Genomic DNA, 20,670 nt, shown 5'->3' on the forward strand with positions numbered 1-20,670 from the left:
TTCAGGTGTGTTGACCCAGGGTAATATCTTAAATCTGCAGGACACTGGCCCCTGAGGCCTGGAGTTCCCCGCCCTTGCATTAGAGGAACTGCAATCTTTGTTACTTGGTGTTGGTTTATCTAACCCTTTACACATGGGTCAGGTCACTGTACCTGGGGCTATAGGCGCCAGGAGACCTGTTTAATGTAACTGTAGTTTTTGTCTGTTGAACACAAAGTTGTTCAAAGCAAATGCAAACATATGAAAGTAGCAGTTTAGAGTCTAGGGGCCTTAAAAAGAGGAGCAGCTCCTTCTCAGTGATTGTTGTTTGTACTCTGTGAGTGACTTTATGTTGGAAACAGCAGGGATTTTCTGGAAATGATTTTTATCTCAGAATGTTTTTAACTTTGTTTCTCCTTGTTTTGGTTCTGTGCTTCCTGCTGACACCTCTTCTTCCCTCCTTCCTTCTCTTTAACTACTTTTTCTGACGTCCACCATACTTACTCATCACCAAACTGACTTGCTTGTGGTTTCCCACAAACTGCAGACTCAGGAGTTTGGCTAGGTCTTTAAAGGCTTTTGCCTGTTTTTCACGCATTAGGATTCTTCACGCTTTTGAGCTCAGTTTCCTCCCAGCTGCCAGCAATCGGCTATACGAGCTGGTGAGGCAGATACAGAGCTGGAAAACTGCAGAGGACATACAGTACAGTATACGAGCAGTGAGTCACCACGAGCTGCTGGAAAAAAAGCTGCTCTGCCAGGAAAGCAGAGCGCCGGTGAGTTCCCGAACCGCCGGGAGGCTTTCAGGCTCCACTCCACGTTAGTGACGCGGGAAGGCAGTTTATGGTTTGAGTGTCGGGGTCAGGCTTGTTAATGAGGGAGTATGAAGTGGATAATAGAAACAGCAGGAGCTCTGCTGCAGCAGAGAAACACACAAGAAGAAGAAGCAGAAGCAGAGTGCAAATGCAAAAATGCTGGTTTTTATCTAGATAAGTATGACTTTAACTGGGCATCAAGAAACCGAATGGCCAACCATTCATCAGTTTATGTCTTTCCATGATGGTTTTACAAAGTAGGAAGACTTCCAACTTGAAGAGCTAATACGTGTTTAAAAATGCACACAGTGGTCACTCTCTGAGAAGACTGTATAAACCTCCAGCTTTATGAACATTAGCAGGTCTTCAGAGTACGTCTCACCATCAGCAGATCATTTTTGTTGATAATTTAAAGCAGAAAAAGGGCTGACATGAACAATACTTATATGGAAAAAGACTTACTTCCACTGTTACAACTTAAAGCCATATATTTATATAGTCAATTATTCACAGTGTATTAAATCTTTACAGATTGCAGTCATGTTTCTTTCTCTGACAGTTTGAGTCCGCTCATCCTTCTTTGCAGCTTTTAGCTGCACGCATTTCACAGCCAAAAGTAATTTAAAGAGATTTTTTTCATCTCAACTATGAGACTGTCTGACAAATGAGAAGTCCACCTCCTCTCCAGAAATATTCATCAGTTCTTTAGCAGTTTTCTGACAGTTCCGAGCAAAACAACATCAGCTCTGCCTCCAATATCTTGCCCTGACTGCTCAGTCCATAACACACTGAAGCCCATGGGTTAAGGTTCGTTCAACCAGGCACTCAATCCTAAGCTACTAACCCTGGCCTGGGACTAGAGTAAGGTGCTTGGTAACTTTGTCCTAGGCAGGGTAACTTGGCTTTTGCTGTTGTAGTTTATCATAGGGATATTCACTCTTAGTCTAACCTCACACCTAGGACCAATCTGCCTTGTGAAACTATAAACTTGGCTCTTGTGACCACTCGGATGAGCAATCCCCTTTAACATGATGATTTGGTGCTGAACGCTTCCTGGATAAGGTGTTTCAGGCCTGTCCTACTAGGAACAGAACCTGGATTAGACCTAGAGTGCACTGAGGTCAGTCGTTTTGCACGACATCCTAAAAATGGACATCCCCTAATATAGTCATTTGAGAAACAGAAGCCCCACGCACTTGTTGTTCAACCAATAAAAAAAATCTATGATCTCATAAAAGGGCTAAACTTTTATTTTTATACACATATGTTATAAGTTGCTAACTTGGCCTTACAAAAGCCTGGTTTAACACTGATGTTAGAGGTTTTCACTCATGTTTTGTTCCTTTCTTCGACCAACAGATTGAAGACGCCTTTCATAGAGTGCCGGGCTTCAAGACTGTTTACATTGTGGAATTCAGGTACAATTCAGCTGGCATACAGTACAAAAAGAGCACCTATCAAGCCCTCATGTAAAATTAGTTTTGCTAAAGAAAAGATACACATTTTAAAATAAGTCATTGACTGTTGTTTTAGTTATATTATCTTGTGTTTTGCCTGTTTTTTCAGACCCCAGAAGGATCTGGAGCGGTAAGTTGGACAAACGTTAGTTTTTCCATTATCCCCTGATTTTATATATTCGCCACCTGATACAGACAATACAGTGAAGTAACTTCTCAAAGCTCAGGTGGAGATAAGCTTACCCTGTAGATTATGAGTCCAAATGTCATGCTCTCCTCGTCATGATGTCTTCACAACCCCTTTGACCTACCCTTTGCAGTAAATAACGCCTCTGCTGCAGCTCTGCTCTACTTGCCACTTAATGTCTTTACCAACAGTCAATCACCTCTTAAGTGGGATAAGTCGTTGGGTAGCTTCAGGCCACCTGTAGACCCTGTAGTGTTACCGTTAAAGGTTTATGACGGGCTCACTGTTATTCTGTCCGGGAAACCCCACCTCAGGTTAGTCTGTCTTTGTGAGCTCTTAAAGCTACCTGAACTCTGAGAGCTGCAGGAGGAGGAAAACAGTCAGGCTGTAAAATCATCAGGTTCCAGAAATGATCTGAAAGCACAGGATGGTGTTCAGAAACATGTACAACACCATATATAAGATGAGCAAATGTCAGATTGTAAGATGTTTTCATGTCAGCTGTGATTTAAAGAAACAAACTGCTGAAACAACATCATCAGGCATCAGTAAAAAGTTCCTACTATTGCTGTGTGATTTAGAATAGAATAGAATAGAAGAGAATGCCTTTATTTTCACTATACGGGTGTACAATGAGATACAGAGCATCTTCTACTCAGTGCAAACATGCTGGGGGTGAGGGGTGGGCACAGTTCTGCAGCACTTTAATATACATATGGACAGTATTAACAGAGGGAAAAAATATATATAAAAATATATTACTATTACTGAAGGCTACTCGCCATACCAATATCAACTAGATTTTTAAATCTTAATATAAAATGAGTAACAGTAGTGTGGACATTAGGTAAGGCTGCACTTTTTGCAGCAATTTTTACATTTTTTTCTCATATAGAAAACTATTCCGCGCGTATATAAAACAGGTCCTCGGCTCCGAACTGTAGTAAAGGCACCTCTGGCCAATACATCGGGTTCTGTGTCGGGCTCGTAGCCAAAAACTAGCTTTACTTTGTTGTCTGGGTCAACTTTGCTAACGAGAGACAGAGAGAGGCGTTGAAAGGCTGCTCCAACGGAACTTGTTTCGGAGGAAAACACGAACACAGTGTACAGTCGAGTCTTAATAGCTTATTTACAACATTCTTTAGGGCTATGCCTGTAAAACTCTGCCTATTGCCTTCATATTAAATAATTTTTTGAACAATAATTTAAAAAAATATTTCGTCACGTCATTATGTGGGCCACAAGTAGAGGTGACATGGGCCGCAAGATTGAGACACAGGCATTAGAGCCTCTTAATGCGTGTTTTGTTTGGGTTTCCACCGGCGTGGAATTACCAAAAATAGAGAGGGGACAGCCTAACATATGAAACACGAAAAGACCGCCGTGTAATCCTTTTATTTCAACAAAGTAACTGTATTCTGAATACCACCCTTTTAAATGGTAACTGTAACGGAATACAGTTACTCAAATTTTGTATTTTAAATACGTAACGCGTACGTACGTACGTACATGTATTCCGTTACTCCCCAACACTGCATGTTACTGCACATCTCTGGTCTTGAGAATATAAATGGTTTTGGATAAAATTGGGTTAGTGTAGAAAAGACATTTTGATGATATCAAGATAATTTCCCAATATTGCCTGATAATTCCCTACCAAACTAACCTGATGAGATTCAGGTTCTTGTAGTATCGTGAAACAAGCTGACCAGTCCTGTTTTTGTCCTCTTAGGGGTTTGGTGGTCCTTGTGCACTATGCCATCACTCTGGAGGTGGATGGGAGTGGGATTGCCAACGACACCTTGGATTTCATCTCTCTGCAGAACAACCTTGTGGAGAAGAACTACCCTGGTTCCGCTGAGCAACCCACTGTTGTCTACACCATCACGGACTTCCGCAACTACATCACTGAGGCTCTGCACAAAGACAACTTCATGACCAACAATAGCCTGGAGACACAGGGTGACCCACTGCAGCTGGAGAATGGTTAATATTATTATTGAGAAATAAATAATAAGGTTTTAACAACTCAAATAAAACCAAAAACTATTTAATGCTCAGTTCAAAACAAAACTGAGTGCAAATCCATTTTACTCTTTTTCATGATGAATGATAACAAATGAATATATTCCATCAGACAAATCTTCAACTCTAACTGATCCTGTTTCTTTCTGCAGCAGAGAACTTGTTGCCTCCTGTGAAACCAACAAGTCAACCAGTTGACACCTTTGACAACATGGTGAGTCGAACTGAAACATACTTAAAATTATTGGTACATGTTCTACATATGTTAATTTCCACTTTATAAGGTAGTATCCACTACCTTATAAAGTACAAGCATCCAGCTGTAGTTACTGTTGTTAAAAAATTAAAGTAAACATGAGACGAGTGTGCATTTATACAGTTCCGCTAACTCTCTCACATGAAACATATGGAAAATCACAGTTCTTGGAAACTAGTAAAATATATACAATTTTATGTTGATGACACTCTTTAAATGATTTCTGTTTCAAGGACAATGTCCTCGCTGCAGAGAAGCCTCCCGATGCACCAATGCACGAGACGGATGACAATGATGTTTTCTCAAAGAAGGAGGACTTCCTGTTCGATCCTTTCAGCCAGTGGAAAGCTCCACAGCTTGATAGGACAAGCGATAATGATGTGTTTTTGCTCGATGAGAGTACAGCGTCTCCACTGAACCCTGAATTTCCACAGAAGACCTTCGATCTGGAGACTCGAAACAGTAAATTCTTACTTACTGTACAGAAAAGTGAATTTTAAATAGAACTATAGTGTGAACACTCTTGTTTATACTTCTTTCAAAAATTCTAAGGCTTACATATACATGTGTGTGTATATATATATATATATGTGTGTGTGTGTGTGTATATATATATATTTATATACACACATACACACACATATATCTATCTATATAGATATATCTATATAGATATATATATTTATATATATTACAAAACTATATAATAAACCTGTTCTGTTCTTGATTTTCTCGTTTCTACAGGTGATGGAAAAATTGAAGATGAGGGATTCCTCTTGAGTAACGCTCCCCCTGCCAGTGACAAAACCAACCGAGAGAATGATGCTGTCAGTCCTGAAATTTCTTCTGCAGCCAGACAACCCCCTCCTGTAAACCAGCAGACAATACCTGGGCTCACTCAGAATGATGGCTCTGGCTCTGGGTCCTCTGGAGATGGCCAGGAAGCTGATCTCTGGACCTGGCAGACTTCAGTGACATTTGGTGACAATGAAGGTGGAAGCCTGGACATGCTCCCACCGCCTGATCTGGAGGAGACTGAAGAGGAGGACATTGATTTAGGCGAGGTTGCTGTTGAACCATTAACTACTAAGAAATCTGTTTTGGTTGACATGGGAGTAGAATTTATTTTAAAAGCAACAGCAGTTCCTATTTTTGAAGAAGTATTGTCAGAAGGACATATTGAAAAACCTTTTCTGGATGAGGTCCTGGTGACTCCGCACATAAGCACAGATCCCCGATACTCAACCACAACTCACGCACCTGTTTTTTCACCCAAAGAAACTCTGGCTGTTGAGTTTTCTGTACAAACAGTGGAAGCGTCTGGCATGTATGATGACTACTCCTTGACTGAGCCTCAAACCCCTGTGGGAGTAGTTACAGATTCTCCTGAACCTGAGGCTTGGACTAGGGAGGAAGCTGTTTTTCCTGGACCATTGGATTTGGCTATGGGGCTTCACGAAACCACTGAAGAGGTGGAAGTACCTAGTGAAACAGCAATAGAGCTTCCAATGGTTACGACTGAATCTAAATATGCAGAAAATGGACCTGGGAAGGTAGATGTTCAAGTTACAATTGTATCTCGACCACCTAAAGTACCTGATAGGGACAGCCCTGCTACCCCACACACAGTCACAGGCAGTAATTTCAGCTTTGATGCCATCACTGATGCACCATCAATATTTGAAGTTCTTACAGAAAAACCTGAACTGCTACAGGCAGGAATGAAAGCCCACGATCAGGTTGAAATTTTGGAAGAACAGCATATCGGGACAACAACAACAGCACCAGCAAATAAAGTACAAGACGAGGACCTGATTGAAGATGAGGTGATGATCGCCATTACAACATCTACTACTCCAGTCCCAACTTCATCTGTAAGGCCAGATCACTACAGTAGCATTGCACTCTCACCAGAGAAGGACTCACCATTCACTCGAGTGTCAGATTCAGTGCCAGATGATGACGATCTGATTCATCATGAGCAACTAAACAATGAAGAGCTTACTGTATCCTCAATAAGCACACAGTCTCCAGATGGGTTAGACCATCTGGTTCACCATGAACCAGCAGTGTTTCACCATGAACACACAAGGTATGAAGATATTACTAACACTTCAGTAATCACACCACCTTCAGATGGTCCGCAATCAAAACCAGCAGTGATTTATCATGAACACCATGAAAATCGTCCTGAAGCTCCATCAAGCACTCCTCCTCCATATGGTCCTCAGTCAAAACCAGCAGTGGCTCACCATGAGCAAACAAAGCATAAGGATCTTAATGAAGCACCAGTAAGCACAGCACCTGTAGATGGTCCTCAGTTAAAACCAACAGTTGTTTACCATGAACACCATGAAGAGCTTCCTGAAGCTCCAAGAAGCACTCCTTCTCTAGATGGTTCTCAGTCAAAACCAGCAGTGATTCATTATGAGCACCATGAAGATGTTCCTGAAGCTCCAGTGAGGGTTCCATCTTCAGAAGGTCCTCAGTCAAAACCGCCAGTGATTCATTTTGAGAACCATGAAGATGTTCCTGAAGCTCCAGTAAGCACTCCTTCTCCAGATGGTCCTCAGTCAAAACCAGCAGTGATTCATTATGAGCACCATGAAGATGTTCCTGAAGCTCCAGTAAGCACTCCTTCTCCAGATGGTCCTCAGTCAAAACCAGCAGTGATTCATTATGAGCACCATGAAGATGTTCCTGAAGCTCCAGTGAGGGTTCCATCTTCAGAAGGTCCTCAGTCAAAACCGCCAGTGATTTATTTTGAGAACCATGAAGATGTTCCTGAAGCTCCAGTGAGGGCTCCGTCTTCTGATAGTACTCAGTCAAAACCAGCAGTGATTCATCATCAGCACCACGAAGATGTTCCTGAAGCTCCAGTAAGCACTCCATCTTTAGATGGTCATCAGTCAAAACCAGCAGTGGTTCACCATGAGCATCTGAACCATGAAGATCTTAATGAAGCTTCAAAAAACACACCACCTCCAAAAGTTCCTCAGTCAAAACCAGCTGTGGCTTTCAGTGAGGACACAAGACATGAAGATCTTAGTGAAACCCCAGTACACACTCTATTTTCTGATCCACAGTCAAAGCCAGCAGTCGTTGTTCCTTCCTCTGTGCAGAAAGTTGATGACCGCACTCCTGTGACTGAAGTCCAACCTTTCGAACATGGTGTCTCTGATGTGCCCAGCATCGCTGTCAGCTTTGATGTCTTCCAGTATGGCGGGGTGTCGAGTGAAGGGGAAAGCAGTGGCTTCTCCAGTGGAGCTCAGGCCTCTGATTTGGATGCCATTGCATTACCAACCCGACCTGGCAGGGCGTTAACAATTTTCTTCAGCTTGAGGGTGACCAACATGGTGTTCTCAATGGACCTGTTCAACAAGAGCTCCCCGGAATACAAGGCTCTGGAGCAGCGTTTCCTCCAGCTGGTGAGGATTCAAAGAATCATGACTCAGTGAATAGGAACCTTCCAGATTCATATGCCATGCTACTAACACATCTTTATCTTCACCTCATAGCTGGTCCCATACCTGGAGTCAAACCTGAACAACTTCCAGAACCTGGAGATCCTTAACTTTAGAAATGGCAGCATTGTGGTAAACAGTAGGATGAGGTTTGGTAAACCAGTACATAGAGGAGTCACCAATGTTGTCTATTTAATCTTGGAAGACTTTGCCAACACTGCCTATCAGACCATGAACCTCGCCATTGACAAGTACTCACTTGATGTTGAGTCAGGTAGGATTCAGTTCAAATCAGTTCACCCCCACCCCACCCCCACCTCCACCCCCAAGAGTAAGCACTTTGAGAGAGTGGGAAGGAAAAACTCCCTTTTAACAGGAAGAAACCTTTGGGAGAACCAGACTCATGCAGAATTACATCTAATGCTCTAATGAAGCTGCTAATTTTGCCAATTGTGGGTCTCTAAAACTGACACTGAGGTGTCATCTTTATTCTGAAAATACATTCATTAAATTAGATTAATGAATGAAGATTAAAATTAGGTGTTAGGGACAAACCAGGACACATTTGTCTTCTATATGTGGCGACTTAGCCACAATGTACAATATTAATTTAAAATTTTATGCAGTTGATTCATGGCTTTATGCATCTAAGGCTTGATTTTCAGGATAAACAGAAACGATCCCTTCAATACCTATATGAATATATAAATACCTTCAAAATCTGAACACAGAACTTTATTTTCCAGTCATGTACTGATAGTTTTTCTTTTTCCAGTAAGTTATTTTTAATGTAGAATAAAATGGAATACACTCAGATGTATTTATTGTTGTGGAGAAATGAAATCAAAGCTACTGTTTACTTGTGCACTTATTGCCATGATGCTCCTCAGACTGTTAAATCCTAAGTTTGTATGTGCAGCGTCTCAGCAGCTCTGACAGGCTTCAGCTGTCAGGACTGTGATCTAATACCTGAGATAATCTGTCTGGCAGGAACGTGATCAGTAGCAGCACACACTGACTCACCCTGATGGGACATCATCATGGCCGCTGCTTAGAGCTGCTCCTTTGAGCCTAGACTGGTTTTTATAGTTGCAGTAACTGCAGGTCTTTGAGTGTAGACAGTGAGGATTCTTATCTGGGTTTTGAAAGGAGTGTAAAGACGTATGTGTTAAATGAAGCTCTTAAACAGGTGTAACAGGGAAAAAAGGAGGGAGAAATCATTTTACTTGTTAAATTCAGATTAACACTGTGGTTCACTTTTAATTTTTTCGGTCTGTCTACTATGTTGCTAAAATAACTGTCCTGTTTTCCTGAAAAGTTTCATTTTTCTTTTTCTTTAATTAGCACCAGGACATTTTTGCAGAATCATAACAGTCCACGAGAATATAAAATGTCTCTAATCCTATGAGGAAAACAGTAGTTTGACTGGTCCGAAAATAAGAAATTGGTGTAAGTGTAAAATAGTGGAATTTGGCAAAAAAAACCCCCCAAAACAACAAAAAAAACTCTGAGTGGAACAATCACTTAATACATCATTAACAATTTGCCACCAAGAGGTCCAGAAAGAATTTTTTTTGTTGCTGTAAAAATGTTTCAAGACTTACATGTAACCCAATCTGCCAGTCCAGTGACATACATGTTTACAGCAGAGTTTAGGATTTATCTGCAGAAGAATGAGATTTTATTTACTGCTATTGGAGGAATTACTCCATCTTCCCTCCACCTCTGCTGCTGAGCTGTAGAGCTGTAATCTGTCTGAGCCAATCAGAGGAGCTCTTCACTGCCTGATCACCCTAAGCTATAGCAGTGAGTCACTGCATCAGGACTCACTGTGTACATATAATCAGTTTACTCCTCTCATCTTCACTGTACTCTTGAGGCAGGTTTTCCATTGCACAAGCACATGTCAACCTTATTGGGTCATACAAAGGTTAGTTAGGTTAGTTGTTCTTGAACTCTTAAGGATTTTCCCAAGATACAAACACTCGGGAATCTTGCTACTGGTCTGGTGTCTCCATGGGAAATATTTAAATTCATTGATTCTCATTGATTGTTGTGTTAAAAAAAAGACTTGAAAAAGTCTAAGAAAAGCATCTAAGATTTTCCAGCACTTTCTAGGGTATGCTGAAGTACATAAACATAAACTGATTTATCCTTGTGCTGCTTTTGTCTTTATTAAGACCATGCCAACAAACATTTTGTCTTTTGAGTGCTGACCAGATGCAGACTGCTGAGGCCTGGAGTTTATTAGAGCTCTTTGAACCCTGACCTCTGTTTATGTGGGATGGCATCTGCTTCTCTTTCTTATGGTTTCATATGACACTGTGTCTTCTACTTGCTCCTTTCATTTTCCACTGTTTGTTCCTCAGGTGACCGGGCTGATCCCTGTAAGTTCCAGGCATGTAACAAGTTTTCCAGGTGTATAGTAAATCAGTGGTCAAGTGAGGCTGAGTGTGTGTGCAACGCTGGATATCTGAGTGTGGATGGCCTGCCATGTCAGAGCATCTGTGAGGTGCAACATGATTTTTGTCTTAATGATGGAAAATGTGACATCATCCCTGGCAAGGGTGCCATCTGCAGGTAAGAGAAAATTAAATATCGCTGTTCTTGTTTCACAATATTTCTGTATTTTATGCCTATTTGATTTCATTCTTCTGTATATTACCACATATTTGAAGACTATTTAATTAGTTTACAATGTACAAATATACTGCAATATCTCTGCATGCACCAATTTGAAGACTTTAAAATAAAGAGAAAACAGTCAGCTTTCTTCAAATAAAATGCATCTTACTAAGCAGTAAATGTCCTGTAGATACAGATGTAGAGTACTTTTTTCCCCAGCAAAAGTAGGAAGATCCTTTGCAGGTACAGAAGATAGAAATTAGCTGGTAGTGAATTCTGGTACAGGGTATCTTTATGAGATGAAGTCAGTATTTTTATGCACGGTCTCTAACAATTAAAGCTAAATGTTAAAAGAGCGCACTACCTCCAAAATAAAAGCTGCTTATATTACTTTGAAATTTTTTTCTTATCAACAAAATTGCATTTTTAAGTTTTAAGTTTTTTTCATTTGCATTATATATTTCTAAAATTAAATTGTCCTTTGTGGCCATTGTGAATATGTGATTAATGTTACAACAAAATACAAGGCACTTTCTATGATCTGTCTCAGTTGTTCTTAAACATAAATACCTTTTTCATCTGCAAACAGTTACATATCACTTTGGAGAATATAAATATTATAACACAAAATGTTCCTAGGTTGAAGGATACCTGTGAAGAAATTAGATGTTCAGCTGTATACGGAATGAAAATTATAGCAAAATTAAAACATAAAGTTGCATTGTCTGCATACATGTGAATATTGACTTATGTGTAGATGAATGCTAGGCCAGTTCTATAAATATTAAATAAAAGAGGGCTGAAAAAGCCTGAAAGGATACCATTAGACCATTTCAGTATAATCTTTGGTGTTTTTACTACAAATTTGTACTACAAATTTGTAATTTTTGCTGCAGGTGTCGTGTTGGAGAAAATTGGTGGTATCGTGGTGAACACTGTGAAGAGTATGTTTCCGAGCCATTGGTGGTGGGCATCGCCATTGCCTCAGTGGCTGGTTTCCTGATGGTGGCTGCTGGGATTATCTTTTTCCTGGCTAGGTCGTTACGAGAGCAGTATGATGGGGAGGACACAGAGGACCCCTTACGGTACAACAATATCATTGGAGTTAAAAAATTAAATCAGAAAAAATAAATTTCTAAAAAGCTTTTTGAACTTCCGTTGTCCTCCAGGCGAGGTGACAGTTTGCCAACACTTGAACGTGCCACCAAGTTCAACCCGATGTTTGAGAGTGACCCTGTTACTGCCCAGTACTACCGCCGCTACAATGATGACGTGCCCCAGTACTACCATCGGTGTGATCGTGGGCTCCCTCACTTCAGCAGCTCTGCCAGTGTAGGCGATTCCAAAGACCTCAGCAGTGAAGAGATAAAAAACATCTATCAAAACACCACACTCAGTAAAGAGGTAAGAAAGAGGCAAAATTTCTGCTGTGTAAAGCTGGGTGTCATCTGCAAACAGGAGGAATTTGTTGCATTTGCAAAACAATATGGGCCCAAAACTGAGCCTTGTGGAACACCATGAACATGCCCTCAAATAGTGAAAAAAAAACCTGGTAGCTTAAATAAACAAGCTGATTGTCGGATATACTGAGTGGAAAAATATGAATTTCTATTTAGTTTTACGGTTTTGAAAAATGTATTATGTAATGTAGATTTGGTAACTACTGAGCATGTTGTATCAAGAACAGTAAGGGTGCTGATTTTATAACATCAGCAATGTTTAGAAAAGGAAACTTTTCACGAGGACCCAGTTTATGGGTTTGATTTTTATAGTTCTGGATCACAGGGCAGCTGGTAAAGGAAGTGACTTTCAACTCCTACACAAAGCTTTACTTCAAGTAAAATGAATTTGACACGTCAGACAGAGCTGACCGACTGTTGTGACATTTTTCTGGATCAGAGGTTTTCAGTCTCAGCAGGAGGTCTGTACTACGCAGACGGGTATTTTTACATGCAGGAACTCCTCCTCGTCCTCCTTCTCCCCCTCCTCTTTCTCCTCTAGACCGACTCTCACACAAACATGTTTTCTCTGTGCTGACCTCTAACCTCTCTGCAGGAGATTCAAGAACGCCTGAGGATAATTGAGCTGTGTGCAAGAGATCAACACTTCGCAGAATTTGTGCGACAGACTCAAATGTAAGCTTTTTAATTGCTGTTTGTAGAGTGAGCATAAGCTGAAGGTGTGAACATCCAATGTAAAAAGAGCTAAAGAAATTATCTTCATGTTTGCTGCATTTTCTGATTAATCCTAGTATGACTAACGTGGAGCGAGGAATTTAATGATTTCTGAAATGCTAATGCAACCGGAAAAAACTGAATGTTTCAATATAACTTAGAAATGCTTGGTACATAAATGTTAAAATGAAAAATACAATGAATGAAAGCCAAACTCAAACAAATCATATTCAAACACCATGCCACTGGTAATAGGTTTACCCTTTAGGTTTGTGTGGTTAAGTTGATGATTTTAAACTTTCATCGTGAAGTGTATGAAAAATATCTTTTGTACTCCAGGAAAATAAAACCCAGTGAAACTTCCTCAGCGGTTGCACTAACGGCCTGTGCAGAAGCTTCAGACCAAACAAACTGATTTAAACTCAGCCTAATCTCCATCATGATGAGAGTTTAGTTGAGGAAAAACATTGGAAACATTTAAAAATAGCGGGAATGATCTGGCGAGTAGCTTTAAACTACACTCTGACCTCAGATGTGCAGAAACATACAAACAATAATCCTCCTTCCTCTCTCTGCTCGCCTGTTTATGTTTCGGTTAAATTTGGGGTTTTTTCGTGGTTTGGAAGTCGCCTGTTTGGACCTCATCAGTCAGCAGCCAAAACCAGCAAACTAATCCAATTTTCTCTTGTTTGGTGGAGCAGATTCCTGGAGAGGAGAGGGAGCTCCACCACATAACCATCCAGGAGCCTCTGACCAGGTACCAACAAACCCACCCACCTATATTTATTTACCGTACACTGGAAAAAGTGACATAATTAAAGCTACAGGACAGCAGAGATAGTAATTATCTGAAACATATCCCCATCCTCTAAGGTAAATACATGGCAACGTTAGATAATTTCTGAGGATGAAGAGCGTAGTCACAGTTCCATTATGCCTACTGATAGTTACACCTCAGTGTTTGCATTTAACTGTATATTGAATGCAATTTTTGAACCACAGACAAATCTACACCACATGTGATTCCTTCCGTTTGTTCTGATATGTGGTTGATCTTGGCTTATATTCAGACACTATACCCAGACCCTGCCTGGAGCATTGTTCTAATTTTCCTCCTCTTATGACACATAAATCTTTCGCTTTTTTTTTTTTTTTTTTTTTTTTTTTTTATAAAGGTTTGTAGATTTCTAGGACTTGGTTTTGATTTCCGACCCTGGGCTGCTGCTGCCATTTCCAATTTGTTCACTGATTTGTAACAAAACAGGCAAACTGTGAACATGTCTGAAAGCAAAAGTGGAATAAAGTCAAATTGTTTGTTTTGGAAAGTCTGAAAAATTTGGGGCCAGTAGGAAAATGTTGGGTAAGCTGATTTCATCTGTACAGGTCATGTACAGATGAAATAAATGTTACTTCTACATTTCTTGATGTGTGTATGAAGATGACCATGTCTTAGGGAAATATGCAATTTGTTATTTTACTTTTGGCCCAGAACATATTAAAGTTATGTGACGATTATATGATGAATATGAAGATTAATATAGACTCAAAGTTCAGACATAAACCATCAAGCACGTGCATCCTTTTTTCCTCTACAGTCCTTTATTTTCAGGGTCTCAAATAAAACTAAGGCTACATTGCTGATTCGTAACCCTTTCTGGAGAATCCTTTGCAGACAATGAATTCACGGACTAAACAAGTTATCTCCTCTTTGCTTCACTTTTTGTTCATTCATGGCTCTTTTTGGCTTTGGTTTTGTCTTCAACAGTGAAATTTAGCTCCATCGGCTTCAGGTCTAATTGTTCAGTATTCTACTATTTCCCTACATTTGGATTAATGTGAACAGATAGCATATTTTTTCTTCTGCCTCATAACATATCAACAATAAACGGCAGCGCCACTTGAAGCCATTAATGTCCATGCATTATCTTCCATCTGTAATGTGTTCCAGCTCGTGTTGTGCCTTTCAGGTCATGATTTGTTCCAAGTTACCTCCAGCTTTTCCTGCTAGAGGTTGATCTCTGATTCATTTTTCCAAAGAACGCAGTTCCTGAGCTGTATGCTTCTGACCAGACAAGAATCCTCTGGATTTTCCCTGTGAAGTCATCTTTTTATATTAAGCGATTTTTCTGTATTGATGTATCTACTTCCTGGAGAGTGTTGGTCACTTGCCTGGATCTTGTGAAGGGATTTTCCATGGAGATGGACTCGTCATCCTCTGTTGTCTTTTGTGAAGGTCCAGGTTTTAATGTTGGTGAACTTACCAGTGTGTTGTTTTGTGTCTGAATGAACACATTTGTGATTCATGCTTGCCCAATGTTCCCACTGTTTTCTCTGATGGATTTATTTTGTTTGGAATCTGAGAACATACTGTTTTGCTGCACAGATACAGCTTCCAAATTCCTCACTTGGAACCAGCTCCACATCTTCAACCTGCTTAAATGAAGAAGAAGTCATATTATTTAATTTCTCCAGCTTTTTGTTGTTTTGCTCAACTGCATTTGAGTGTCTGAAAACAGTGGACTATGTATACAAATTCATTTAATTCTTCAATGGTTCTTGCTTTATTTCTATTAAACCCCTCAAAAAGTGAACTCTTACAAGAACTTTAATATTCTTTTGTAAATAGCTAAAATAACAAAAGTTATCACAGAGTCGAACTATACATAGAACCAAATGTATCGCCTGACCTCCCAGTCTTGACCAAAGAATAAGCATTTGATGGAAATATAGAGAACAATTCTCACCATGTATTTCCTTAAGAGTAAGACTTTATCTAGAGTGGCTGAAAGGGATTAGCATCACTGCAAACATCTCAGCTTGGGAGATGTTTAACTCCTCAGATTTTCTCCTTAGATTTGCTGACATTCCTGCACTATAAAAACTTGGTTTAGTTATTTATGTGACAAAAAACTTTTTATTGACCTGCGTAAATGTCCTAATTTCTCTACAGAAACCTGCCTTCGTCTGTGTGTTGAGGAAGGGAGGAATAGCTCGCTGCCTTGCTGCTTCCCATTCTCTCCAGTAGAGGTGAAGGTGACCAAATGCTCAACAATCTGGGAGTTTATTTTCTAAGAACAGTGTTTTCCTCCTGAGGGGCCCTGAAATTAACTTGGGATCCTTGAGGTCGCCTCTTCTCTTACCTTGAAACTTCAACTTTTCCTGTAATTACTGTGTTGCTTATTTATTCTGTACAAAGACTTCAATAACTGCTTTTTAACCTCTCAACAGTTTCACAGCCGCATACCTCTGTCTTACACTTTCACCTTAGCTTAAATTCAAGGGTTTCTGATAATATCCCAACTTGCCTGTCACTGCTGTCATATTAAAAAGCCCGTCTGAAGTATAGTTTTTAATTTTTGCACCAGTAACATTATTTTAATATCTGTCTTTTGGTATTAATTTCTGTTTTTCCGACGTGGTTTTTCAGGACAGCTGTGACTTGCAACGCTCATCCCCATCAGTGCCTTTGCTGCTCTGGTAGCTTTTTCTGGGATATGATGTGTAGAATCTCAGAGCCCTTGTTTTAAATATATACGTCACCATAAAACCAATGCTTGAATCAGCAAAATTCCTTTTTTTCTTTTTCTGCTTCATGTTCACCCAATCAGACACTTTGCAAATGGGAATGTTTACATTTGTTAGTCAGTGCTTGCTGGAACATTAACTGATGTATAGAACATGCATAGCCAGTCAGTGTGTTGTATATCTTTGTGAATTTACAAGAGAAAGTTATCTTTCTCCAAAAAGTTATTCTCTTGTTCAGAGAAGGCACCGTCATGTTCTGACAAGTCATAAGTCACTGCAGGTACTGTCTTCTTCCAGACTATCTATTCTTGAGGGTAAGTAGCAGACAGGTGCTGCTAATGAAATGCATTTTAGTCAATGATCCTTAGTGAGTGTGACCTCTATAAAAGCAAAAGTTTGGGCATTTTACTCGTCTTGGGCATTCAGATGTGTGTTAGCATAATGCCACAATCTTTAGAGGAGTGGACATCACAGCAAATCTTTTTAGAGAGAAGAAAGACTCTTCTCTCTAAAAAGATTATGGCAGCACAGCTTAGGTTTGGAAAGTTGCATCTCAACAAACAACAAGACTCCTGGAACAATGTCCTTTGGACCGACGAGACCAAAGTGGAAATGTTTACTCATTATGCACTGCATCATGTTTGGAGAAAACCAATCATAGCACCTCAGCACAAACACCTCATACCAACTGTCAACACAGTGGTGCAAGGGTGTTGATTTGGGCTTGTTTTGCCGACACTTGACATGGGCACCTTGCAGTCATTGAGGCGACCACGAACTTGTCTGCCTGCCAAAGTATTCTAAAGTCAAATCATTTGTCCAACAGTTAAATTGGATCATGCAGCAAGACAATGATCTCAAATGCAGCAAATCTCCAACAGAATGGCTGAAAAAGAAAAGAATGAAGGTGTTGCAATGATCCAGTCAAAGTCCATACCTCAACCTGTTTGAAATCCTGTTGCAGGGCTTTAAGAGAGCTGTGCATAAATAAATTCCCCCAAAACTCAATGAACTGAAGCACCATCAAAAAAAAGGAGTGGGTCAAAATTCTTACACAATGATGGGACATGATAATGTCAAACAGAAAGCGATTACTTTAAGTTCCATCCATACATCTTGTAGAATCCCCTTCTAGAAACCAGTAAATCACTGGGTTCACTTGGTTTTTCATAAAACTACACTGCTGTGAAAACTTTCTTCTTCTCATGACTGTAAGTTCCTCTCCTTTTCTCAAGAAATTAATCTTCTTCTTATTGCGTTGGCACAAGTTACTATCTCATTCCAACACATTATTGTTTTCTACCAAGGTGTTATGTTTCTGATAAATATAGTACTTTTTGTTTGGTTAAGGCAGTATCTTACTATCTTGCTTGAACAAATTCCTATCGTGTTTCAAGTAATTATTACTGTTCTGCCAATGTAAAACATTCATTTTACAGGTTACAAGTTACTGTGTTATTCAGACAGGTGACTGACTTGTTCTGAGAAGGTGTTGTTGGTCAAATCAGGTATTTTTTTTGTACTGGCAAGTTACTAACTTTCCCCAAGAAGTTATGGTTTTGACGAGGTATTATAATGTTTGCACAAGATATTAACTTACATGAAAACAATCACATATAAAAATTCATGACTTCCCGTTTTATGAACCAGGTGCTAAGAGAGAGACAAATTATTATGACTGATGAAATAAATAGAATAGAAGTTCTCATCTGCAAAACAGCCTCTTAAAATCTATCTTTATTTTTTCTCTTTTTAAGTACTTGAATTTTCTGTTTGTTGCTATGAACTAAACGATTTGTATTAAGTGTAGTTGATAGTACATCCACTGATATTTGTTTTCATATATGTTTAGGCTTGGTGTATGTTTGCCACTTTAGAGCGCTTAAATCCAAGACAACGGTTTCAAAATGTCACTTAGTGACTCAAATGGCTTCTCAACCCCCCAAAGCAAAGTTGATGGATCATTTTCTGTTGGTTTGCATGCAGGTCTCGGGCTCTCTGTTTTCCTCCATGTTTTGTTTTGTATTGTGTTTTCTATGTGGTATGTACAGCCAGCAGAGGAGGGCAATATTCTGACCAAAACCGAGTGTTTCAAATGTAAAATGTAAATTTCTGATAAAAAAAAAAATTATCCTACTCCAAGTTTCTGTTTTAGTGTTTTTCCATAAATTTGCCACTTTTATATATACTTTTAATATATAAAAGGATATCATATACTTTAATATTTTCTTTCTTTCTATCCAAATATTAAACCTATCTGGCCACTCTGACAGTTTCTTTATACTATTTCTTTTTTTCAGTGATTTAAAATAACCCTAACAAGCCATAATTTTTCACCCAATAATAGCGTGAAGAGAAAAAAAAATATTCAGACATGATGTGTAATTGTGAGCTAGTACAGTCACATTTTTCTAAAATAAAATGATTTTTTTTACAGAATCATTTGTCTCACAGGGTTTTTTCTTCTTCTAATGAGAACGAATGAAATATACCACTAATATTTTCAAAATTTCTGTGGTAAAAGAATATAAACTGTAAATTAAATATGTTATGCTTCAACTTACACTTCCTAAATACTGATAAACATAAGAGTTAACAGTGACTGACAGTCTGATGAAACAAAGTCTGGATGTTTCCAGTCGTTTTCATTTACAAGAAGGTTACTTGTAATAACCCCTTGACTGCTGTCAGATGGAGGAATGTGACCGAGGTTAGCAAATACACAAGGTGTCAGTCAAACTCATTATCACAACAACTTACTGACAGCAAAGGTGAATAAAAGCTATAACAACAATAAGATTTCAGGTTCATTGTCTATGTGTTTCTCCCAGTTTTAAATGTGATGATTCCTCTATTAGGCTTTCTTTCTCTGTTTTCATTCTTAAAATTTCTTTGCGTAAATAGTTCTTTGATCCTTATATATACTACTACTACCACTATTACTACTAGCATACATTTTATGTTACATTTTTAAAATATTTTGTTGTTTTTTGTTGAAATGTTCTTATTTTATTTTCAGTATATGGAAAATAACTTTATTTGAATCTCTGAAAAATGCCAAACAGTCCCAAAGAGCTGTTAGCTGAAAACTTAACCTAGAACTGGGCTGAAAATCAGTTTACAACAGTGAGTTTCTACAGCCATCTGTAAAACACAGTGGAGGCTCTGTCATAGCTTGGAGCTGCATTTCAACAAGTGGTGTTGGAAATCTTGTTTGTAATTATGAATGAAGAAAAATATCATCAGATTTTGATCCATCATACAATCCCATCTGGAAAGCATCTGAAAATCTTCATTCATTTTTCAGCATGGGAAGACTCCCAAACGCACTGTCAGTGCTGTAAAATCATGGGACATGGAGTGACCTCCCCAGAGCCCGGACCTTAACATTACTGAAGCAGTGTATGACATCTCACTTTAGCCAACATCCAAAGAACAGCCTAGATTGTCCATGAATCCTAGAGAACTATTTCTGAGGACTAAAAGAAATGAGGAGAAAGCGTGGCTAAGAGAGTTCAGGCTTTGCCTTTCAAGTTCTTTAGAACTATACAAACTTTTTGCCTGACACACTGTATTTCTGTGAATACATGTTTCAATAAATCAATGCACCTATTTCCCATTTTCCAAGAAAAATATAAAGGAGTGAGGGCTGGCTCAAGACTTTTGCATACAGTACTATTTAAACTAGTTTCTTATTGTCATTTAATTTCTTAAAGATCTATGTGTGTTCTTTTTGTGCTTGTTTCAGCTTACATACAGTCTTAGTGCGGAGAATGATGAGGCTGCTGATAGATCTCTTTCTTCATCATCTGACATACTAAAGTCAGATACTCAGGGAGACTGATGACAAACAGATAAAGGAACAAAAGGGAAAATATTTTTGTATTTTTTCATCAGCTTCTGACAAGAGGAATGTTTAAGGACTTGGGGGGTTTGTTGTGTAATGCTAAGGGTGTGGTGGCGTTTCAGCAGGAAGCCTCTAAGCATTTTGTTTTTGAACTTTCAGCTGTCAGGAATGACTGATGTCTGCTGGACTCTTAAACATCAAATTATCCAGATCCCCGAGCAGTTTGTCCTTGATGAACATGTTTATTTCCATAGTTATGATGTTTCCATAGTTGATACTCTGGAAACTTTCAGCTCAAATGTGTGAAAAGCCCTCA

At 39.2% G+C, this 20,670-nt stretch overlaps 1 protein-coding gene across 1 annotated transcript in view; it reads left to right on the top strand.

Annotated features, from left to right (window-relative positions):
- Window positions 1-18,649, top strand: part of impg2b (interphotoreceptor matrix proteoglycan 2b) — a 31,164-nt gene extending 12,515 nt beyond the window's left edge. The window contains exons 9-21 of the mRNA XM_019351196.1: window positions 2,154-2,212; window positions 2,361-2,381; window positions 4,171-4,424; window positions 4,616-4,677; window positions 4,953-5,181; window positions 5,464-8,147; window positions 8,238-8,457; window positions 10,553-10,763; window positions 11,705-11,893; window positions 11,978-12,212; window positions 12,864-12,943; window positions 13,684-13,739; window positions 15,933-18,649. Of these exons, the coding sequence (XP_019206741.1) occupies window positions 2,154-2,212; window positions 2,361-2,381; window positions 4,171-4,424; window positions 4,616-4,677; window positions 4,953-5,181; window positions 5,464-8,147; window positions 8,238-8,457; window positions 10,553-10,763; window positions 11,705-11,893; window positions 11,978-12,212; window positions 12,864-12,943; window positions 13,684-13,717 (4,278 nt within the window). The 3' untranslated portion in view covers window positions 13,718-13,739; window positions 15,933-18,649. The remainder of the gene's footprint in view (window positions 1-2,153; window positions 2,213-2,360; window positions 2,382-4,170; window positions 4,425-4,615; window positions 4,678-4,952; window positions 5,182-5,463; window positions 8,148-8,237; window positions 8,458-10,552; window positions 10,764-11,704; window positions 11,894-11,977; window positions 12,213-12,863; window positions 12,944-13,683; window positions 13,740-15,932) is intronic.
- Window positions 18,650-20,670: the final 2,021 nt, after the last annotated feature.

Source organism: Oreochromis niloticus, linkage group LG23, assembly GCF_001858045.2.
Source record: "Oreochromis niloticus isolate F11D_XX linkage group LG23, O_niloticus_UMD_NMBU, whole genome shotgun sequence".
Taxonomy (NCBI): Eukaryota; Metazoa; Chordata; class Actinopteri; order Cichliformes; family Cichlidae; genus Oreochromis; species Oreochromis niloticus.